General features: G+C 38.5%; 1 protein-coding gene across 1 annotated transcript; it reads left to right on the forward strand.

The window, feature by feature from the left end:
* The first annotated feature begins 2 nt into the window (after window positions 1-2).
* GSPT1 (G1 to S phase transition 1) lies at window positions 3-21210 on the forward strand. Its single transcript, XM_063414117.1, has 15 exons — window positions 3-469; window positions 10134-10181; window positions 10557-10598; window positions 11310-11537; window positions 12562-12595; window positions 13069-13146; window positions 13996-14176; window positions 14535-14689; window positions 15644-15784; window positions 16529-16622; window positions 16960-17040; window positions 17601-17774; window positions 18212-18301; window positions 18630-18798; window positions 19476-21210. Exons 1-15 carry the CDS (start codon window positions 169-171, stop codon window positions 19526-19528), a joined length of 1869 nt encoding a protein of 622 aa, XP_063270187.1. The 5' UTR covers window positions 3-168; the 3' UTR covers window positions 19529-21210.
* Window positions 21211-25059: the final 3849 nt, after the last annotated feature.

A 25059-nucleotide genomic window follows, 5' to 3' on the forward strand; every position in this document is an offset into this window, starting at 1 on the left:
GGCTGCCGGGAGAGGGTACGGCGGCTTGAGAGGCCACACTGCGCTCGCGTCGGGGCGGCGGAGCACACGCGGAATCGGCGGAGCGAGTGCTGAGTCGGTGCCGCCGCCGGCTCCCCCCTCACCCGGGAGACGCTTCGGGGCCGCAGAGCCTTGTGGGGCCGCCACAAAATGGAGGCGAATGGGAGCGGCAGCGGGAGCAGTAGCGACTCGGCTCCCGACTGCTGGGACCAGGCGGACATCGAGCCGGGCAGCGGCGCCGGCCCGGGCTGCGCCCCGCCGGCCGCGGAGGCCGAGGCGCAGCAGGAGCTGCTCGGGGCGGCCTTCAGCCGCCAGCTGAACGTCAATGCCAAGCCCTTCGTGCCCAACGTCCACGCCGCCGAGTTCGTGCCGTCCTTCCTGCGGGGCGGCCCGGCGCCCGGCCTGCCGCCGCCCTCGCCCCCGCCCGGCCTCCCGCCGCCGCCGCCGCTCGGTAACCGCGGGGCCGGCACCGCGGAGGGCGAGGGAGGCACGGAGGGATGGGGGCCATGTTGGGAGGGTGCCGGGCCCGCGGCGGCCGGGAAAGGGCCCCGCGGGGCGGGCAGGAGCCGGGCCGGGCCGGGGGCGGGAGCAGGGGCCGGTCACGGGAGGGTCTCCCCGGCGGGAGGGGCACGGCGGGGGAGCCCTGCGGAGAGCGGGGCTGGGGAAGGGGCCGTGGAGCACGGCGGGGGAGCCGCTGTGGGCGCCCCGGCTGCCCCCGTGGGGACCCCGGCGGGGCGGGGTGCGGGGCTGTGCCCGGGGAGCAGCACGGACCGGGGAGATCTGGCTCCCTGTGCATCCCGTGTGCTCGCAAAGGGTCACCCGTGATGAGAAAAACCCACATAGCTCTTCTCTTCCTATAACATGTAAAATAAATATAATATATGTAGCATATGTAATATATAACATATAATACTCTAGGAGTTGTCGAAGATCTTGGAGGTAATAAATTTAGTGTTGCTGGGGAGAAAAGCACTGCTTCAGCCACCAATGGCTCAGATGTATCTTAAATGCCTTTTTGAAGATTATATCAAGTAATTTATTTTTTTTTCCTAACCTAATGCCGATAAAGGATTACTAGGGAAGGGAGTTTGGTCCAGCTGGCCTCGCCTAATGGAATAACCTGAAATTTACCCTGCTTTTCATTTCAAAGGATCTTTGTGTATGCAATCAATGTTTATACTAGATTTACTTTGCATATGGGAAATTAAAGGAGAGCTATTTTTTCATTTCCAGCTCCAAACTGAAGGTTCTCCCAAACATCAGATATGCTGCTTAACTTTGTGATAGTATTTTAATGTCACTCCTGCAGCTAAGGAGTTTGAGATCTTCCTAACTTTTCCTATAATTTTCTGTATCCTTATTGGTATAATATGAAACAAGCTAGTGTTTCAGGTATTTATCTAGTAATTTAATTTCACCAAAGACAGTACTTGTTACATTATGTTTGGCATGATTTCCTGTTGGATATGGCTTATTATTTATTGTGTTTTGCCATAATATATGAATTGATCTTGATCTCTCTAGTATCTAAAGTTAATAGTTGTTTACAACTAAAATCTGTAACTTATATATGACACTTTAATATTTTTGTAGCAAAATATTAACCTATTCCTGTGTAGATGTTCTCTGCAGCTGTTCAGCACTCCTGATTTCTAGCAGAAGTCGTAGCTCATGCACTCTGCAGCCAAGCAGTGTCTAAGTGCATTAAAATAAACTTCAGAGAAGCCATGGGCAGACTCTTGAATTCCATTTAGAATAAATGTATTTGTTAAAGTTCACAGATGTAGAGGCAGACTGGGTAGCTTGAGGCCATGATGAACACGTGATGCACCTTTGATTAATGTTCAAAATCCATTCCTGTATTTTTTAGATATTGCAATCTGAATCGAAGGTTTGAATTTTTTTAACTATGTAATCAATACTGTGACTGAAAGCTTTCTTAGTGTTTTGAATATTATTAGAATAATTATTTTTTTTCTCCTGGCTGCTTTTGTAAGGTTTCATCTAAGGCTTTTTATTGTTATCTTTTTGTAGGAATTTAAACTGTATCTCCTCACCTACTCATTATTTCTTCACTCTGTTTTTCTCTACTCTTTTGCTACTTCTGTAGCCTATGATGCTTTTTCTTTCCAGAAATTAGGGATGTCTTGAAAGCTATCTGATCTTCTGGAGTGATCAGGATAACTTTGCTTTGTGTCTTCATTGCTGAGTACATTTTCTACATAGTGCTATAATCTACCTGGTTTGAATTCACCTTGATTGCTGTATCTTCTTTAAGTTTTAGGATTTTGAGTTTCTCTGAGTAGCTTTAATATCCCTAAGATTAGGCAGACAAAAATCTGCAGTTAAAAAAATTCAATTTCTTTCTTAACTGGACTACTGTACTTGTTAGGGACTCCTGCAGGTCTGATGTGCTTGGTTACAGAAGGTAATTGCAGATGTTTGTACAAGGTGACAACTACTTTCCTGGCTGGAAGAGCTAGGTGGAGCTTGCTCTGGAAATAAGTCAGAACAACACGTGATGAGACAATGGTGCTGAATAGGTTACTTTTCAGCAACCCGGGTTGCTTTTGTTCCCGTAGGGAATTAGGTGCTCTGTGACACTCATTCTTCATTACATGGTTTGTAGTGGGAAGAACATAAATTAGCCTTGATTAATCTAAACCTTAAGAAATCTAAAAAGTTGGGTGTCACTTTAGGAATTTCAGTGGTGTAAAGTTACATTCTAGTAATGCTTTTCTTTTTGGAACTTTCTCTTGGTGAGGTTTTGTTCGAGTCATAACTCCTTAGTAATTGAAAGGCCATTATAGATCAGGATAAGTGTGTGGTAGCAGCATGGCATATAGAAAATTCCACAGGACTGGTTCCATTGTGTGGCTGCAGAGTGTAATAGTGTTTTCTTTCGTGCACACATAATGTTTCTAATTTAATAAAATTCCTGTCATTAATGTTTAGAGCACAGAAGGAGAGCTCTCAGAAGCCATTTATGGAAGAAGATGTTAACTTTCTAAAACTGGGAAACTCCTGAGACCTGCATTCCTAATAGCTTACTTTAAAACTGGTTTACACATGCTTTCTTTTGATTGGAAATTGTACATTAGGAAGAAAGCTGACTGATGTTTACCACCAATATAACTTCTGCTCAGGGATAATTTAATTCCAAAATAATTCTGAAACTATCATTTGAGTATACAGGAAAAGCACCTAATTTACATTTTTGAACCTAAAGAATATACTAAAACCAGTATGTTCTAAATGTTGTAGCTATGAGGACTTGCTTTTATCAAATTGTGTCCAAGTCAAACTTGTTTATGTGAAATCTCTCTTTGCTAGATTCTATTGGAAATGTGAAGATTTTTGGTTTTCTGTCTGTGATAGCCATGGCTGCAGCAGGGTTATGTGCCAGGTGAAGGGTGTCACCTGGAAGGGTGTCACAGATATGTGCTACTTCTGGCAGTTGCTGGACTAGCAAACTCAACTAAATTAAGGCTAGGTGTAATACTTAATGAAATGACAGTTGATTGTGTTAGGGCCTCTAAACATTCATAGTCACAACTGTGCCTTGCAACTTCACTCTTTAGCTTCTATGACTTCTTTTTGTACTGTTTTGTTAATTTTGTGGGTGTATGTAGGAGATAATTACATTTGGGTGTTTTTTTCTTTGTTTCTGTATCAAGGCATAGTTCTGAGGGAATAGTTAACACCAACCCCCAATTAATAAGATTCTTATTTTCTTAAATTGGGCATGAGAGAATCAAAACATTTCTAAAAATGCAGCATCAAATTACACCAATCTGCATTTTTGTGGTTCAATTTTTGTCATAGTTCTTGACTACTCATGGGATTCATGGTAAAATTTATCACAGCCTCCTTGTATGGTCTTTACTATATTTTGTGTCAGTTTTTCTTTTCAGAAATAATTTTTAACTATTCACTGTTGACTCTGCTTGGTGCAGGAGACTAAACTAGTTAATTCCTGGGATCCCTTCCAACCAGAATTGTTCGCTGATTTGAAGTATGTAGTGGTAGTAGCAAGAGAAAAAGAGAAAATAATATGAATAAAAAGTGACACACAGCAGCTGGTGTAAGGAAAGAGCATTGTCCTTTTGGTAGTATTAGGGCTACTGTTTAGTTTGGTAGTTCTCTTGACCACTTCAAAGGAATTTCTAAATGTCTTTGTTAATGACTACAGTTTAAACAACTTGCACCTACGGTCCTGAGCCAAGCAAACATCTGGCTTAAGATTCAGTACTCCTGTTTGCTTCATTCCTTATTTCACTTGCCTGCAGTAGTCACTTCTGAAACAGTTGCATTCCAGCAGCTGGACATCCTCAGCCTTCAAGTGCTGTAAATAAATGGATATAGCATTTTTCTTCCTTCTTTTCCCTGCCCTCATTTTTTTCTGACCTCATAGCAGCTGTGACATCCATATGTCAGACAAAAGTTGTGGAGTTTCAGTATCCTCTGCTTCAGTTTTGAAACCTGTAGTTTCCCGAGCAGGATGATGAGTTATCTGTACCACTGGGCTCCCCAAAGCCTGTTATCTCATTTTACACCGTGAGACTCTTCAACATCTCAGTCCTCAAGAGACTTCACTTTGCATATGAACTTGCTGAGAAAGGTTCATCTAAGACTAGTAGCCCACAATTGAATAAGCTGTTGTTAAAGGGTTACATGCCTTGAAACAGCCATGTGCTGATGATTTCCTTGCAAGTGTTGGTAGTGCTACTGTTAATCCCTCAGAACTGCAAACTTGAACTGCTCCCATGGCAGCAAATCAGGGTTGTATTGTCAGTGCCAGTATATGGGATAAATTCTTATCGGAAAATCTTGATTTGAGTTGGCACTTGACTATCTAGAGCAGTCTTCTGTATCAGCTTCTCTAGACAGATGAGCTGCACAACCACTTCTGAAAGAGTCAGTGCAGAGAAAGGCTGGATGTCCTGGCACTGACAGGTGATCAGATACAAAATACCTGTGTGATGCACTCAGGGTGCCAATGTGTTACACAGATGTCCTTTGTCTACCTCTAAAGTGTCCCCAGGAAGGTGGCCAGGATTGTGTTGCTCCTGTTGGAATAATTCATCACCCCTGTGGCCTTGCCTGACTCCAGTACAAGACACAAACCCCTGGGAGCTGGCTGTGCACTGTGCTGGGGGCTGCAGGCAGCCTGCTGACCCTGTGTTTGGCACTCTGCTTGGGGCTGCTGCTTCAATGTGTTTGAAAGCGTGATGTTATCTTAAAACTTGATAGCTCTATCAAAATGAACCCAAAAATAAATTGGGATAATTCTTGGATTCTGTTTGTAATCTGGTTTTACAAGTCCACTTCAGGAATTTTGGCATTTTTCTCCTGTTTTGTGATGAGAGATATGCAAGCAAAAGAAGCAGCTGATGGTATGAAGCTAAGATAGAAAGATGGTTTTATTTTGTGGTTTTTATTGTGAAGGAATAAAGCAGTCATAATTGAATCCATTAAATTAATGACTATGTTTTAAAGAGGTCTATGGGAAAATGACAGTGATTGTATTTCAGTACAAAAGTTAGTTTAGGACAGGTGATGCAATACTAAAAATATGGATTATACTAAAGATACTGGGTTATGAGAGATCTTAGAGTGGAATCCTGAACTGTTGAAATACTGAGCTTGGTTTCTTGATTATCTATCTTAAAAATCTAGTTATCAACTGAGCACAAATACTTGGCCTTAAGCAAAAGAGGTCTTCAGTATGTTCCCTGAAAATCCCCATAAGCTTTCTTAAACTTAGTTGTTAAGAAGCATGTCAGGTTTAGATAAGATAAACTTAAGGTGTGTCCTCACTGGGGAAGGAAAAAGGTGGGTCTTTTACTAAGCTAACATGTAAAAAAAATCCTATGAATATGAAACAAGTGGTAATTTTTTTTGGTGAATTTTACAGAGTCATGTTAAATTACTGAAGCTGCTCTTACATGGATGCATTTTAAAAACTGGTTTGTCCACTAGTGAAGCTGGGGCATAGGCTATAAAGCAGGGCAGAGAGGAGAAAAACATAATTTTGGGTCTAAGTTTCAATACAACTGCCTTACAGTGAACTCCTGAAAACCTTTTCTTTCTGTACATTTTTATGTATTGAATATAAAGCACTTTGTTTAGCTGTAGCACTTATTGGTGTTTGACGTAATTTTTGTGTGTTTTTGTTATCTAAGAATCTCTTGGGTTTTTTTTTTTATTCTGCTTTTCACGCTGTGTGTGTTCGATGCAGACTTTTATTTTTTTACTCTGCTGTAATTCCCTTTGTGCTTTCATTTTTAAAAAAGGGGGGACAGACATCTGTTATATAGTGCATGAAAACTGTTGAGACTGTATGACTGTTGTGTAAATATGTGCTGAACTCAGGTATTGGAATTACACATACAAAAAGGTGATGGGAATCCTAAGGTGGATATCATGTGGTTCTTCACTCCTCAAGAATTCGTGTGAGGGAACTTGATGCCTGTATTAGAGAAGCAATAACAAATTCATTATACAGGCATCTAAATTTTGTAGACTAGATGTTTATTTCAGGCTGAATTTGCCTTTTTAATTATTTTACTTTTTTAATCTCTCTGGTGTGTGGTGCAGAGTTTCATTAACTCTGAAGTCTGCCCCAGTTGTCAGGTCCCAGTCCTATCTGGGTTCTTATCACTCCAGCAGCAGAGCAGGCCGGGAGTGCTGCTGTGTATTGCACCAAATTTATGCCTCCCATCAATTCTTTGAAGGCATTTGCATTGTGGTTCAGGTAACTGTTGCTGAGGAATTACCAGTTAACCACTGGGCAGTTCTCACTTGTGTGGACACCTTTATCAAGTTTTTCTGTGCATCTGGTGAGCCCTGAGGTTTGTGTAGAGATGGAGATTGTCACTACTGCTTAGCAGTTGAGTTTGACTTTAATACTGAGTTTTAGCCACTGTTCTAATATTGTATTGATTCCTGCTTTGCCAGCTGAACAGGTACAAAAAAAACTTGCTGCATTCTAATATAAATTTAATTAAAAAGCAATATTCTGTTGTTTATCTACAAGCATTCTAATACGTTAATACTGACTTGTAGTCTTTTAAAACATATTCAGAAGTTGGATGATAACTTCATATTTGTTGTACCCGTGCAGCTTTGGTTATTGTGCAACAAAAATGCAAACAAGTACAAAACTCGGTGTGATATGCAACAAACTCATCAGCTGTAGAATGCTGTGTGAATGAATTAGGCAGAGTGGATTCTTTAGGACATGAGAGGCATTTTAAAGAAATCAGTCACCGTGTGTTACAAGTTGTGCAGTTTTGGACTCTGTTTTGGTAGTGTACAAACTCTTCCAGTGAATTTTACATTTAAAAAATCCCCACAATTACCTTTTCTGGGCAAGACTCTGAATTACATAATGTCATTGTCTGATGGCACCAGTAGATAAATGCAGCATCTGTATCCATTTTTGCCTTTGGCATTGACAACAAAGATATTCCAAAAAATGTCCTAAGGCTCTGACGTTGAGCAGGACTAAAGATAAACCACTCACTCCATGTAATACTGTGGATAAGGCTGCAACAGCAGTTCTTGACTTAGGGCTTGAAGGAGAGATGGAGTAGAGTTAGGTGTAAAACCCAACAGTTGCTTATCATGTGTAAATCCAATAACGTGAGGCATTAAAAAATTGGCATCTCTTCAGGCATGTCCTGATTTGAAAACCAGATTTCCTACAAAGTACGTTTTGAATCCCTCTTATATAAAAGATTCCTGTCTGAATGATCTTCACAAATGAGAAGAGATGAGAGACCAAAATGCACCAGCCCTGTGGTCTAAGGAAGCAGTAGGATTGCATTCTGTTTTTCAGGGATGGTCTTAAGGCACATTTCAGGCACTGCTGACTTCAGAGTAAATGGTAAATCTGAGCCTTTGTCTGAAAGGTACCAATGTCTGAAATAACCTGACATAACCTGAAATTGTTTATCAGAAGTAAACAATTACTGTGGAGAGTGTTTATTTGTGTCACTTAGAACACGTTAGTTTAGAAACTAGGGTTCTTTGTTTATTTGCTTGGTTTCTTAACAATAATTTTTTTAGTGAGTAGTTTATGTTTCTTTCTGCTTTGAAGAAACAGTGTATGTTTGAAATAAAGCGTATCTGCCATTTGTGTACCAAAGTGACCAGAGTTTAATTAATGGCTGTGGTTGGAGCTGAATATATGTTGCCCCCTGGTCGTGTGGCAGTAGTACTCTTTAACATCCCTGCACAATCTTATTGACTCTTCTGTGCTAGACCTGTACAAACTTTACAGAGGGACTTTTTTTTCTACTTCCTCTCTGTTAGTTGTGAAGAAATTTTTTTCCTGTCTGTGTACCTGCTGTATTGCAGACCAGAAAGTAAAAACTGAGTTTATATGAATGCTATTGATTGACAATATATTTCTAAGAAATTAACTAGCTCTCCAACCACTTGTATAAATTCTGTTTCAAGGCAAGTGCATTAATACTGCCATTTGATACATTTTTTATTATAGACAAACTTCTGGAGTAAAATCAAAAGCTTGTTGAAATGATCTTATAATTAAAATATTTATGCATCCCAACCATAGTATGTGTGAAATAGCCAACAGCCTTGTGATGTGCTACAAAATGGAGGGAGGCTTTAGGTTCATACCTAGGTATTGTGCCACCTGCTTAGCACACTCAAAAATGGGCTGATTGGAGCCTTTTCCAGCTGCCAAATAGGAATGATGGATCATTTCTTTAAAAGGATCTGAGGGCATTCTATTCTAATGCTTTTAGTGAGTATATTAAACCATTCTCCTTAAGTCTAGTTGGTTTGTTTGGGGATTGTGGCTCGTGTCTGGTCCAACACGGGAGGGCAGGGAGCGGTTCCAGTGGGGCGCTGCTGTGCCCCCTCCCCGCTTTGCTGCTGGCCCTGGTGTTGTGCTGTGACCCACATTCACCCTGCCTGCAAAGCCCTGTCCTCTGGCCCCCTGCCAGCTCTGCCGGCGCTGCTCCACTTTAGAGGAGTCTGCAGCAAATACGCAAACAGTGCGAAAGCAAAGAGGCTTAGAGTCAGGTCCCTCTCTGCGTGGTTCTGTTCTTTTGAGGGGATTTGTTTCATCTTTAGGTCCCATCATGTGTATAAAGCAAGTGATGCTCCAAGATCTGTGTTCAGAATTCAGTGGAAAGAGAGCTGGAGTACAGCTAAACAGAGAGTATCAATTTTGTATGTGGGTAAAAAAAAAGATAATGAACTTCATTCTAAGCATTATGAGGTTGAACTTATACCAAGAGAAAACTAAATAGGTTAAGGTTTTAGGGATAGTTACAGAAGGCCCCTTGATCGTGTGAAATAGCATCCCAAGACATTGAGTGGTGTTACTTGGGATGTATCATTCCTAGTGGGTTAATAATTAGTTGCACCTCAGCATAAAATGTAGTGGCATGGTTTAATGCATGAGAGAGTTGAGTAATTTATCCAAAAAAAAAGAATACGTGTGGCTTTGATGGATTCACATGACTGGTGAGATTGCCCCCACCTAATGGTACTGTGCTGTGGTGTTTAAGAGGACTGGCAAATTTACCAGGCATCTGAATGAGTTTATAATCTCTTGACCCTAACAACTGCAGAAGATGTTAAGAATTTGCTTTTAATAGCTTGTTTCTAATATTTAGTGAGGCACAAGAGCAGTGTAGGCATGGCTGCAAGCAGCAGCTGGCAGACCCTTGCCCTGCAGTTGTGACACCACCTTGTGTCTTTGGATACAATGAAACTGCTTTGGTGTTTTTAAACACCAGTTAGACACTAACACTTACCAATAGCCAGCCTGCACAAAAAGGATGGGCAGGTACAATACTACCTATAGAAAAATTGCTTGCTTTAAGTGTATCTTTCCATGCAGGAGAAAAAATGGGTTGTTTTTAGAAGTGGTACATTATTTTCACCATGTTTAGGCAATGTTCTTCAGCAGTATTTGTGCTTAGGGGCTGTGTTTAGCACCACTTGGCAGGGAGGGAAGTGATTATTCTTTCCATACACTTCTTGCAATAAAGTTGGGAGATGGTCTTTTATGTCAACGTTTGGAAATTGGTCACAACATTGTACTTTAAAGATAAACTTTTTATTCTCTGCAGGTGCACCTGCAGAGCCTTCTCCAGAAGAGCAGACAGCCTCTTGTGAAGGTAATTGTTTTTGTGATCTTCATTACACGATTTTTAAAAAAATATTGCAAATAATCTCCTCTTTTAAATCTCTGTGAACCTTTTCCAATCTTCATTATCCTCATACTACTTTTGTAAGGCAGTGTGATTATCTGTAGTTATTTACAGTTTTATAGGCAGTTGAGAAAGGCTCATAAAGTGGCTTATGGAAGATCATAAAACTGGCGTGAAGCAGAATTTTCAAAATGAACCTGTATATTGAAAAGCTTTGGCAAGTGCCAAAACATCTGAATTATCCTTTTATTAATTTAGTCACTCATTTTTCTTTGTTCTTGATTATTTGTATGGTAAGTATGTGTCTTTAATGATTCATTTTTCCCCGTATTTTTCTCCTAGGTTCCAATGCTGCTGTTAACATGGAAATTTCAGAATCTGTTGGTAAGATGAGAATTGTTCTTTTTCACTATGATAGCACTATAATGTACTACTGCAGGGCTTTTGCTGAATCACTGCAAACAAAATAGTAGAGCCTTTACTTACAAATAGTCATTAATGGTTTTTTTTGTACCTTTATACTAGGATGAGGAGAGAGGTGATTGAACACTAGTACACATTGAGAGCTGTAACTGGATTACTTGGACTCTGTAAAATGATCAGGACTTTATTAAAAATAATTTCATATTACAAAATAGCCCCATTAACATGTGTGGAATGGTGATTAGCAATAAACTTTAAAGTGGTCAGCAATGTGAACAATCAGAACTTGGAAACTGTATCTTTCTCATTGTTTTTATATGGCTTATGAGTGAACTTAAACTATAATCCCTCTCTCCTTTGCTTTCTAAACATGGGGTAGTATGTGTCTGTGGATTCACACTATGTGCTGGTCTGAGTGGATCTTCAGATTTGCTTTTTCTTTGTAAAATTGTTGCCTTAAAACAGAAGTTTCCGTATCCTAGATTTATGTCAGCACACAAGCTAGCAATTAATTTCAGAAACAAGCAGCAGTTGTCCCTTTTTCTATACGAAAATGTTAACAGACCTGGTAGTTAAAGCCTTGTGATTGCACCTTTGGGGCAGGGACTTTCCCCAGGGTAATTCTTTTTAATTTCTTTATCTGTTGATTATATCAAATTGGTTCATTTTTAGTGGAAAATGGAGAGACAGAAATGTCCCCAGAAGAGTCATGGGACCACAAAGAGGAGCCCAGTGAAGCAGAGCTCGGAGGTGGCCCCGCAGGGGATGCGGGGCCTTCTGAAGAGAGCGCTCAGGAAATGATGGAAGAGGAGGAGGAAATACCAAAACCCAAATCCGTTGTAGCACCTCCAGGTGCTCCTAAAAAAGAGCACGTAAATGTAGTATTCATTGGACACGTAGGTAAGCTGTAAGTGAAGGTGAAGCAATTGGATCTGTCTGTGTATTATCTAGAACTGAGAGGATTAGGAATTAATGCTGTTCTTTGTAGTCACCATGTCTTGAGGCTCACAGGAGCATTCACTCTAACAAAGCTGCTCTGGAAAATGAAAAATTTAAAGGTCTTTCAGGGGTAGAGTGCCAAGACTAAAATATGTTCTCTTGGACATGAACACAGTGCCTGTGAGAAGAGCTGAAGTGACATGACACATCTGTGTTTATGATCTAAAATGTTTATGACCAGAAAAATGATGCTTCGTTTCTGCTTATTTTAAATAAAAAATGTTCTTGCTATTAGATTCAAAAATTATTATTCCAAGTTCTAAAATTTGTAGGGTTAAAACAATAGATAAACATAATTCGTGGTTAAAAGAACCATTTATAGCAAAATATCATCATTTAATTGTTTCAACAAACTTCACAAAAACTTGTGAAGAAGTAGAAGTAGAATTACGAAGATTTACAAAATTGCGAAGTAGAGAAGAATTATTAAATCACAAGTTATACAGTAAATTCTATCTTTTCATTTCTGTAGTTACTTATCAGCTTGAAAGTACTGTAATTCAGTCCTTGGGTAAATTCAGAATGGAGTCACACGGATTAAAGGGGCTGTGGGCAGAGGTACATCCCACTATTGAGGAACAGCCCACACAAGTTAGGGACAAGGGAGAAAGGAAGCAGGGAAGGGGATTTTGCAAGAGCTTCCCACACTCTTGACCCTGGCTTTAGCTGGATCACTGCTTGGTGAGGCATTTTTGTTACAGATAATTCTGTTTTTATATATATAAAAACAACATATTCAAAATTTGGTGTAATTTAATTGACAACAAATTATAATGGAAGCAAGGGAAGGTGCATGATGCTTCCAAAAACTTAGATTGTTGTTCAAAAATAAATCCTTTGGAAATAAACTAGATTACTTAGTTGGTAATGGTCTGCTGTTTCTAGAATTGTACATTGTTAATGACTTGAATTAATTTTTTTTTAGACGCTGGCAAGTCAACTATTGGAGGACAAATAATGTAAGGAAACTCTTAAATTTTGGGATTTCCTGTTCTTCTGAATTAAAAAACATCAATACATCAATTAAAATGAGTAATATTTTCTTTGTGGCTTTGATCAGCATATGTTAATAACTTTATAACAGAATGTTTCTATCCCTGTCAATTGAGGTACTTGCTGTCTTAATTCCAGCACATTGATGTTATTGCTATAGGATTTTCACTTAATATAAGTAACTATGCAAAAGCAAACATCAAATTTTAAAAATTAATCACTTTCTTAGAACATGGCTGTTTTTCTTTGTATTTTAAAAATGAAGTTTGAAACTGCTTTATACCATTGGTGAAACATTGTCCTTTCTATGAAGATTAAGAAAAACGACTATATTTATTTCCCAATCATAATAATCTGTAGGGATTGTATAAGTATTTAACTATTTGGAAATAACTTTCTGCTTTGTATAAAATTGTACTTTTATTTTCCCTCTTCTTAGGTATTTGACAGGAATGGTTGACAAAAGAACACTTGAAAAATATGAAAGAGAAGCTAAAGAAAAAAACAGAGAAACATGGTATGAATTTTGTGAAGATAACAGCACTTTTACTGCAATGAAACTGGTTTTAGTCTTTGTCTAGTAACCCTGGCTTCCTCCAGGCAAGATGGTGCTCTTGTCCTGGGTGGATTTTCTGTGGGCCTCTGGTTTGGTTTGGGTTTTGTTGGGTTTTGGGGGGCAATGTGTGTTTATACAGCACATGGAGCAGCCTGATTTCTGCTTCAAACCACTCCTGCAAAATCCATTTCCCTTTTGAAAGTTTTTTCTTTTTGGCTGGGGGATAACAGGAGTTTAAAGGGCTCTGGAAAAGGAGCAGCCAAAGACTTCCTTAGGGGTAGGGCAATGACCTGAACTCACTGAATCCTGTGAGAGAGGGGGGTCAGAAAGGGTGACACAGTTCTTCTCACCAAACAACCATCGTCCAAGCAGCATCTCTTCACACACTACAAGTCACTACAAAATAAAAGCTAAGGGTGTCTGCAAGCTGCTGTTAATCATGGAAAATACTGCTATGTTAAACCAGTTCAAGGGAGTTATTACCACTTTTTTATCCTTAATAAGAGTATTTTCTTCTTTATATTCACCAGTTTTCAAAACCTGAAGGAGCTAAGTAACTTTTGGAAATTTCAGTTTCTCTAACTGAAAGCTAACTTGCAGGTGTGTGCAGGAGAGCTGGCAATGGGCTCTGCAGCTCACTGTACACACAAATCAGTCAGTTAAAGTCACTGCTGCTCTTGGAAATACTAGAATTTAGCAATGCTGGGGTGGTTAAAATAATTAAGCAAAAAAAGTCTCTTCTGACTAACAAATGATATACAGATTTAATAAACATTAATACAACAGAGTGTTTGGGTTGGGTTTTTTTAGGTACCTTTCGTGGGCCTTAGACACAAACCAAGAAGAACGAGACAAAGGTAAAACAGTAGAAGTGGGTCGTGCCTATTTTGAAACGGAGAAGAAACACTTCACTATTTTAGATGCTCCTGGGCACAAGAGCTTTGTTCCAAATATGATTGGTGGGGCTTCTCAAGCTGATCTTGCTGTGCTGGTAAGGACAAATCAGACTTTTATTTTGCATATACCAGTGGAATTAAGCTTCTGATTTTTGTTTGCTTCTTTGTTCTTTTAGATACTTACAGCAGGCAGACTTTTCAAATGTTATGTTTACTGAGATGAGTGAGTTTTGGAGTAATTTAACAGCTTGTTAAAGCTGTCCACAGGTGTCATGTGATTTTTTACATATCAGTGCAGAAAGTAATGGATAATACTGAGGATATACCAGTGCATTTTGGAAGCTTTTACTAGCCCTGACTACCCAAAGTCTTTTTAATAAGACAGTATTGTTGATTGTTCTGTTGAGAGAATTATAGAACTTTTATTAAAATATTATCTTTAATATTAATTAGGTTATTTCTGCAAGAAAAGGAGAGTTTGAAACTGGATTTGAGAAAGGTGGACAAACAAGAGAACATGCCATGTTAGCAAAAACAGCAGGTGTAAAGCATTTAATAGTTCTTATTAATAAAATGGATGATCCAACTGTAAACTGGAGTAATGAAAGGTGAGTTTAATGTTAAAAAACTAATGTTCATTGACAGATACTACAATAAAATAATTCCTACGTTAAGTAATTTTTGTATCCCATTATTGGTGAAAGAATGATTGACTGGTGGACTAAGGACAGAGGTTATAAGACTGGCAGGAACACCAGAAGCTCAGTGCCCAGGGCAGTGCCTCTCAATTAAGCTGGAAGTTCTACACTCCAACGTTCACTCCTTGGATCCATGCAGACGTGTGTAACAAACCCATGCATTCTAGCACAGTTTAATTGTCGACTTAGAAACTTTATCCTGAGTCTAAAAAAGGAAGTGATTGTGTTTTCAGCGGTCGAGTTTTGCAGAGGTATCAGAGAACCTGCTGTGTGTTCTGCCCAGAGCGGTGGAAGTTTTCATGGGAGGTCTGGGCAACCTTGGGATGTCAGCCTGCTTCACTAAGAGACTAAGGCACGCCCAGCTCTCTGCCTTGGTCCTGCCCCAACCTTCTGACATTCCTGAACTCACCCCAGACTGAGGGGAGGCAGTGTGACAGAAATAAATAGCATGAAACCTCCAGAAACTGTGTGGGGGATTGGAGGAGAACAAGCCAGCACTGAGGTGCCAGCGTGGAGCATGACCTCAGAGGTGTCTGCGTGGTCTGTCCTGCTGTGCTGGCCTGGATCTTGCTTTGAGCAGTGGCAGCTGGTGCTGCTGCTCCCCCAGCCCTGTCACTGAGGTGTGTGGAGAGCCCTGGGGGTGCTTTACAGAGCAGAGCAATGAGGGGGAATAGACAACGCCGAGCTGTGCTGCAGGGTTGGGGAGGAGGTGCAAATAGGCCTCCAGACTTTCATTAGGCTTGCTTGCTGCTCACACAGTAACTTAACTGATGGAACTGAAATGTCTGCATGTTCTTTAAAGCACAGAATTATGTTATGCTGGAATAAGTGGAATTTACCTTGATCTGCTTGTCATTTTAATAGATATGAGGAATGTAAAGAGAAACTGGTGCCATTTTTGAAGAAAGTTGGCTTCAATCCCAAAAAGGACATTCATTTCATGCCCTGCTCAGGACTGACTGGAGCAAACCTTAAAGAACAGTCAGAATTCTGTCCTTGGTATATGTATGTATCTTAAATTGAGCAACTTGAATATTAGCTTTATTTCAATAAAAGTAAATGCTTCAGTGAAGCTGGGAGGTAGCAGAGTGTGGTATGCTGTAGCTGTGTGCCAAAGTGCTTGAGGAAATACAACCAGAGCAACAAGAACACAGCCATGCCACATGCCAATGAAAAGCATTTGCAGAGTGCAGAAGATTATTAGTAAAATATTAGCAGTGTTCTTTGGCTGTGTCAGTTCAGTGCCTTACGAGCACTTGAATTTGCCAGTGATGCAGCAGCTGACGTTGCTAGGATGAGTAATTGTTTGATGTGAACAGTTTGCTTGAAGCTGTATTATAAATAGGGACAAGCCATGGCTCTCAGTGGATGTCATGTTTTTAAATATTGTTCAGTGTACTTTAAAAAGAATTAATGGAAATCACATTTGGACCTAGCTTATGGTTTTGTATTTCCAAAATATATTACACATCTGTTGTGAGTCTCAAAGGAATAATTTAATTTGTGTAAAATATGCCTGTAATGTAACTTTAAAACATGCATTTCCTGGGTATTAATATATTGGTTGGGGTCAAGTGTACACTATTGATGGGATGTTATAATAGATTTAGCTGTCTTAGAGGCCATTGTTCTAAATGATGACAAGATGAAAATGATTCCTTTTGTTGGACTGCATTTATCCATTCTGAGTAATTTTTTTAAATGGAAGGGTGCTCACGAAATTGAAACAAATGCCTTCTGCTCTTTTAGTGGATTACCATTTATTCCATACCTGGATAATTTGCCAAACTTCAACCGCTCAGTTGATGGACCAATCAGACTGCCAATTGTGGATAAATATAAGGTACAGATTAAAATAATAACGTAGAAAGTATAAAGAGACAGTGTTTAGAAAGCAGTAAATGGACTATTTACTATACTTTTAGAGGGTATCTTTTTTCTTTGTTAATGTTACATTTCCAACTGTAGAATAAAGGAGGGAAGGGGAAGTAAATAATTTTGGCATTATATGAAACTCCTAAAATCTGTAATCTTTCATGAGAACAATTTCCAATATGCTAAGTTTAGCAGTGCTAGGTATTCATAGAGTTAAGTAATCAAACTCAGAGGTAAATCATAAATAGAGTGGGCTCTTTAGGAAAATGTTTTCAGTTGCTATGTAATGATTTCTTTTTGTGAAGGACATGGGCACTGTGGTCCTTGGGAAGCTGGAGTCGGGCTCTATTTGCAAAGGACAACAGCTTGTGATGATGCCAAACAAGGTATGGTAAGGTTTAGATACTTAAAAAATTCACTGCCATAGAAAAAGAGCTTGGTTCTTAAAGATTCTCATTACTTCAGATTAGAGAATGTTGTGTTGCTCCATTGAACACAGCTAAGCTCTCAGGTTTTACATGGGTGGTATTTCTGAGACAGGGGGTGTGTGTAGCTGCTCAGCACTCAGAACTTGGCTTCTCCTGCCTTAGTAAACTCAGCTGCTGGACTACAAATCATCACACTTCAACTGGGTTTTATTTCATGTTTGTACATGGCCCACTAAGACTTTTACCTGCTGTGGGTTAATATTGCTCGAGTTTATTTCTTCTCCCCTTTCATTTTTTTTATTTCCCCCAAAGGGAAAAAAACTTGAAAACACTTTCAAGTATCAGTAATTCATCATTTAAATATTTTAAATGTTCTGAAGCTTTACAGAACTAAATATTATGAACTTATTAAAAAAAAGCTGCAATGGAATTATTTATTGAAATACTGTTACATTACAATTATTTTGTACCAGACTAAAATATTCACAATGCAAAACCACGTTTTTGTTTTCTTTAAGCACAATGTGGAAGTTCTTGGAATCCTTTCTGATGATGTAGAAACTGACTCAGTAGCCCCAGGTGAAAATCTAAAGATCAGACTGAAGGGAATTGAAGAGGAAGAGATCCTTCCAGGATTTATTCTCTGTGATCTCAACAACCTTTGTCATTCTGGACGCACGTTTGATGCCCAGGTAGAATAACAACATTTAATTGCCATATAGAGGGGTAAAAACCATGGAAATATTTTATATTTTGCCCAATCTAAAACTTCAGTAGTTTGAAGTTTCACTTCAGATTTCATATTCACTGCCATATCTCTAAATGGGCAATAACATACATACTTAACACTGACATCTTTAATTTGAGTTTTTAAAATATAAGTTGTTTTGAATGTAACTTCTCAGTGAAGTTTTAGATGCTTATAATGGTGAAAGCAAGACCTCATCAGGCCAGTTCTTCAGTTTTTTACTTTTGTATTATAAACTAGTGACTTATAAATTTTGGCTCTTTGACAAAAATTTGTGTGTATATTGTTTAATAGACTTTTTAATATAGTCCTGCATTGACTAGTCTCTGTTCTTTATAATTGAAACTAGGAAAAATGCACTTATTTTGAATTGTTTTACAGATAGTGATAATTGAGCACAAATCCATTATCTGCCCAGGTTATAATGCAGTGCTGCACATCCACACCTGTATTGAAGAAGTTGAGATAACAGTAAGTGTCACTCTGGGTTGTGATGTGAGTCTAAACAATCCAGTTGTTGGGATGAAGAGTTCTGTCATGTCACACCTCTGTAGAGCAACTGAAGCCACAAAGCTCCAACCTTGAATGGAGTTCTTGGTTGTGCCCTAACACAAACAGAAATGGCTGTTACTGTTAGCATTAGCCTTTGGAAAAGTGTACATCATGACTGAATAAATCATGCAAACTTGTTCATGTATTTGTTTAGAAGTATATTCTTTGTTAGACCAATTCTGTTTGTTTGTAAAGAAAAATAACCCATATTTTACCACTCACAGCTATTACTTTTTTTCTTACACAGGCCTTAATCTGCTTGGTAGACAAAAAAACAGGAGAAAAAAGTAAGACACGGCCCCGCTTTGTGAAACAAGATCAAGTCTGCATTGCCCGTTTAAGGACAGCAGGAACGATCTGCCTTGAGACATTCAAAGATTTCCCTCAGATGGGTCGCTTCACCTTAAGGGATGAGGGTAAGGCTGCTCCAGCAGCAGGCACTGACTGCTGCAGAAACTGCATTGCAGGGAGGCATTAAAATGCTGTTATCATGGGGAAGTCACTCTCTGGGTAACAATGGAAAAGTAAATGTAAGCAAATTGTTGGCATTGTGCATAGTCCTTGCTAGTAACAGGGAGACAGATTTATTTGGATAATGTACAGAAATGTGCATTGTGAAACAGAAGACTGAGCTTGAAAAATAACCAGCAGTGCTTTTTTAATGTGTCCTGGAATGTCCACCTGCAATACGAGTACCACAGTTTCACTATTTCAAGTTGAAAAATATCAGGGGGGTTGTATGTTGGGCTTTAACATGCACACCCTGGTAAAACTCACAGATTTGTGGGATGCGTTTAAAAGAGATTATTTGAAAAGCAGTAAGCAGATCTGGTAGTGATTCTGCCTTGTCTTCTCCTTGGATGAGTGGAGAAGCAGGCTTTCCACAATCCACATTGTGTTCTTTGCTGTCAGAATAGCAGGCTTACTACTTCTAAAATTTTATCACGCTTTTAAAATACACTGATGCTACAACATCATCATTTATTCTCTGTGATTTCTAATACTTGAGAGACGGTATTTTCGGGCAAGTTTTCATGTTCTTTACATTCCTTTCACAGTAAATATAACTCTGCTATTTGTCTCCTTGGTTTAGGTAAGACCATTGCAATTGGAAAAGTTCTGAAACTGGTTCCAGAGAAGGACTAAGCATTTTTCTCAATGACCCCGCACAATACTGTGAGGAAAATCGACTCAGCAAAAGCCTACTTCACACCGCCGTCTTATTTTCTGCCCATTGATAAACTTCTCCCCATATTTTGCAAAGACAAATTTCACAGCAAAGGTCCACATTATGTCAGCTTTCTCATATTGAGAGCTCTGCTATGCCACTGTTGAATTTTCCCAAAAAGAATTTTTTTTTTCTCCCAAATTCTGCTTCCTTGGAAAGATTCGGCAATAGCTTTGTAAGTGATGTGGACATAATTGCCTATAATTATGAAAACCTAAAGGATTTTTAATGTTTAATTTCCCCCAGCATCTATCTTAAGACCTCTTTTTTCCAGGCAGATCATTCAGAGTGTGCGAGTGTGTGTGCACATGTTACAAAGATGACTACCATGTTAATAAACTATTCAATTTGAAATCTTTTTCGGTATTGGAATTGCTTTTGAATAATGTTTTTTATCCGGATGTAACACAGTTGCATTAGCTTTTTAACTTCCCAGTAACCCAGATATTTGGTTACTTGGACTTTTCTAAACTCCTCAGCCTCCCCACACACACAGTTTTAAATGAGGCAATCGGGTACTCAACCAAGTTTGTATTAAAATAATTAGGTTTGCCCCTTCCCTTTCTTGAATGCATTCTGAAAATTAAAAAACATTCATGCAAATGTGGCACCTTCATTAGCTTTACATTTGTTAATATCTTCAGCAAATTTAGGTTGACCTAACATCATTACTAGACACAGTAAGTCAATTTTGAAGGCTAGAACTACATATTGTGTCTTTATAAAAATTCAGCATTATTAAATTCTTAACTGCAGCAAATGCTAACAACCAGTAAATCAGTGAAACTTGCAAAAATAAGATCTGTGGCAATAGTGCCTATTAGTATTTATAAGAGCTACATTTTGTGGGAGAACTGGGCCAATTAAAAAGTGCCAGTTACATAAATTACTCAGTTCACCCTGTCTTTAATTTAGAGGGCCGGATAATCCTTGCTGTTTTAAAGATCAGTCTGAACTGAAAGGGAGAAAGACTATTTAAATCCCTAAGAGTTTGCACATACTGAAATATAGGAGGGTCAGAATCAAGCACAGTCTGTAAATTTTTGCATATCAAAAAGCAATGTAAGCTTATGAGGACCAGTGAAGCTTTTCTTGAGAAATTAAAGGAAAACTGGTTCAAAGTAAAGCTTACTCAGTACAACTTGAAGGAGCTGCATAATAAAACCCTATTTAGCTGCACTTTGAAAATGGACTGTCTGCAATTGCTGTCCTGATTCTAACAATTAGGATGAAGGCTAAGGGATTTTTTTCATTTTTTCCAGAGTATTAGTAGTAATTATTGAAAGGTATCTTCTGAGCTTCTTCAGAATATCTTTAACTAAATATTCTCAGCTGTAAAATTGGTGAGCCCATCTTCTCCCCCAAAAGTTTACAGTCTAGTGACTGTATCTGAATTGAAACTCAAAACTGAAACAGATTTACCTTTTTGGGATTTTTTTTGTTTGTTTTGTTTGTTTCTTTGTAACTGTGGAACTCCCATTCATTTCACTTACAGCTACATTGTATGGACAGAAGAAGTTATTGTCCTTCAGTTTCATATGACTACACTTGTAGCTACCGTAATGCATGGAATTTAAATAAATTTTATTATGTCTGCAAATCTCTGGGCTTTTATTTTTTTGGTAAATCAGGGTTTAAAAGTAACTTTTTTTTTTCTACCAAGTGAATAAAACCCACAGTTCCTTGGATCTTAAACTAATAAAGAAATTAAAAGCCAAGGAAACTTACTGTCTTATTCATATTCTGGACTGACAAGATTTCAAGATATCTGACTGCTTTATTGAAGTAAACTCATGGATTTGAAATGTGCAAAGATCATTATTGGAGAATACTTAGATTCCTAAATTGTTAGGTCTTTTAAAAGATTTTTTAAGGCATTGAAGTGTATCTGAAGACTACATGATGCTCCAGCATCAGTTTTCCACTGTTGAGCAAACTTAACGTGGGATTTTAAAACTTCACTGTTTTGAGGCTGGACTGAGTATTTAATATTAAATTTAACAATCACCTGATGGGTTGGAGTATCAGTAGATAGAAAGTTTGAGTATTTCCATTATTCATCCCATCTAGTGCATTTGATTACCATTTCCATAATTCCAGTTAATGTCACCTTGTCTGTAAAAGGAGAGGCTGTATTATTAAAAATTCATTAACAGAATCCACATTATGCAATAAAAGATCCTCCTATCCTGTAGGAGGTTTTTATTTGGGTATAAAATATTTGCATTCTATAGCAAATATATGAAAATGTAAGGCATAAATGTACATGAATTGGCTGCATTTTGGGTAGAAGAGCTGGAAGTACATTGTATTTGAATAGTCCTCAGATTACATCTCAACTTTTTCATTTCATCTCCATTCTACATTTTATAGTCCCATTTTTGCTACTATTAAATACAGCTAAATCTAGATGAAAGAGGACAAAAAGATAATGTGGCTTTGTTGGAAATAAATACTATTTGCTGATTCACTGATGTAATAAACTTTTTTAAATGACCATTTCGAATACTTCCTTTTGTGACAATGTGGTATGCTGCTTTGAAGATGAAACAAAAATAAAGGAGCTATGCAACCACAACAGCTGAAAGGAAGGGGGGAAAATGAGGAGAAAAAAAAGTTGAAGATACAACACCCCTAGGAGCGCTGCCAGGGTAACTGTGCTTGTGTGGGACACTGGCAGGATATTCCCATGGCATAGCTTTAACTCATAGAGCTAAACTGAGCATGTTTCTGCAGAAAGGAGAGGTTGTTTTGGTTTGGTTTTTTTTTTTCCTTGGTATAATGGCATTTGCAGTGTGGTACTGATGAGGATCACACCTTTCTCTCTGATTGTCAGCCAAAGTTTGTAGTGTAGATATGGCTTGAGTGCTTAGCCATGATGGAGCTTATAAAAACAAAAGTTAGTATTCTATAAATTCAGACCCTGTATGTCCTTGAACTGAAAACCTTGGTATATGTAACAAATACTAAATTGAAAAAAAAAAACCAAACCAACCTGAATGTGCAGCGGTACTGATTATTTGGCAGCAGGAAAATAATTCCTTGTCTCTGCAAGCTCCCAGAAGTAAAGCACAGTAGCTGGAGGAATGGGTGCAGTATCAGTTGAGTAACATTGCCATCAATTGTCTACATGAAACTGTTCCAGCTGCCTTGAACTGATCCACAAACATGATGACACCAGTTCCTGAAACACTTACTCTGGTAGTAAATTGTATTCCTGAACAGCAAGCTACTGATGATGGTGCAATAGTGTTGTAAGAAAAATAGCTGTTTTAAGGAGGTTTATCCACAGGGATATTTGCTGGTTGCAATTTTTATGCCCCTCTACAGATTTTTACAGTGGCATAAAAAGCCCAGCGAAAATTGCTCAATGAAGAACCTCTATTTTAGCCTACTTATGGCACCAGTCTATATATTAAAAATTATGTTAATGATGAGAAATGTGTTTTTATAAGTGTTTATTACTGCATATTACCTAAGAAGGAAAGATTGTTTCAATGTCCCAGGGGTTTGATCTGTATTACTCTGGCTTTTCGGTTGGTACTGCAGACTGTTCCAGTGATGCTGTTAAAGCAGATGATGTGTACTCCAGACAAGGCTGTTTTCTTCCTGAACTGCTACTGAAAGGCTCTCACTTATTCTGCTCTTTTTGTATACCCTACAGAGCATTTGGTACAGAAAAATATACCAACAAAACTGGAGTTACTACTGAAGACTTTATATTGTGAACCTGTTTCTTTCCTTGTGTTTATTTTATCACACTATAAACCTGACAAGATACTACTTTTCCTCTGAAGAAATACTAGAAAGGATTCTAGTCTTAATATAAAATAGAAATTTATGCTAACAAACCCAAAATCTGTTGTCTGTGTATATGTAACTTCTGCTAATCCATATCCTTTAACTGACTTTCCTTCCAATGTAATTTTTTCTGCATCTCCTCTCAGTTCCATACACCCAAAGAGTCCCCCAATTTTTAATAAGAGTAATAAGAGACGTGACAGATTAACTGATGGGTGACAAGAAGGTATTTGAGGCAGTGTTCCTGTCATCTGTTACACCCCTAGAAGGGGTGTAAGGCAAAGCATTACAACAAGAAAGCTCTGCAGCTTTGTCCAGTGCCAGGCTCTGTCCTGTGGAACAGCCCTCGTGGTGTCTGTGAATGACTTGGAAGCTGATTGCAGGATTCCTGATTTTCAGGACACCCAAAAGAAAACAGTGCTTGAACTCTGGTCAAGGGGGGAGATTTCTCTTCTGAGCTCTCTTGTAAGGCACTTCTTAGTCCTGTTTTAATCTCTGCATATTCCTTGTGCTGGTTTTGTTGCAAGAACTACACTTAACAGAGATCTGGGATTTTGGCATTGTGGAGGAACACAAGCTGGGAACTGAAACCTGAATAGCCTCAAACCTCAAGGATCTCTTTACAGCAGAAACAATTGCATCTTGTACAACCCTTTCGCTGTGGGAAAGTATAAAATTAGGCACATAAAGGAACATCTTAAATAAGTAATGAGGTAGAACATCTCACAATTATTTTCGATCTTAGCATTTAAATAAGTGACACAAATGATTTAAAGGAAAATACATACTTTCATGACCCAAAAAGTTAAATTGAGAGCTACAGCAGGACAATGTACAGCAAAAACACCAATAAAAGTAACAAACCTCATTTCCTGGTAGGAATAACTGTAAATTTGTGACATTGCTGAATTAAAAGTGCACTCTTTTATAGTTTATATTCATTGCATTCTGTATTAATCTGAAATATTTCTTATTCACAGATTAACTTAGTTTTTCCATGACAGCTCTGTTAGCTATGCCAAGTACCTTTCAAGTGAAAATGATTAGAATAAGTCAGTTAAACCACATCTGGTAAAATTTAGTCATGTAAGACCAAAAATTGTTCAGAAGAATGTTGGATGAGACAGATATGTGAAAAATTAAAATATGAGTCACTAATAATAGTCCCTTCCATTTTATCCTATTAATTCTATACTGACCCAGTAAAGTCTGTCTTCAAATATGCTGTTCAAGGATAACTTACAAGACTAGCCTGGCTCATTTTCAGAGAGATGTTCCAGTCATCTAGCTTTTTCTATTTTGTTTTAACATGTCACATTAATACATTGATGTTTTATTAAAATAAAGCTGCCCTAAAATGTGCAAAGATAGAAGCAAGGCTAATACAATTATCAGAATACACAGCACCACAGCTGGTATCACATACAGAAATTCCAGCAGTACTGAAAAGGTTTTAATGAGTCTGCCCTCCTTGGCTATCCTGCATGATCCTCACCTTCAGTAATTTCTCTAATCAGTACTTCATACAACATGGCAACAAAGGACGGCTTTTCTTTTACTTAGCCAGTTGCTTTTTTGTTTTGATTTGGTTTTGGTTTTGTTCAAAAAACCCAATAGGAAAGGAAAATTTTCATTTTCTAGGATTTTC

Source organism: Prinia subflava, chromosome 17 (assembly GCF_021018805.1).
Source record: "Prinia subflava isolate CZ2003 ecotype Zambia chromosome 17, Cam_Psub_1.2, whole genome shotgun sequence".
NCBI classification, from domain to species: Eukaryota; Metazoa; Chordata; class Aves; order Passeriformes; family Cisticolidae; genus Prinia; species Prinia subflava.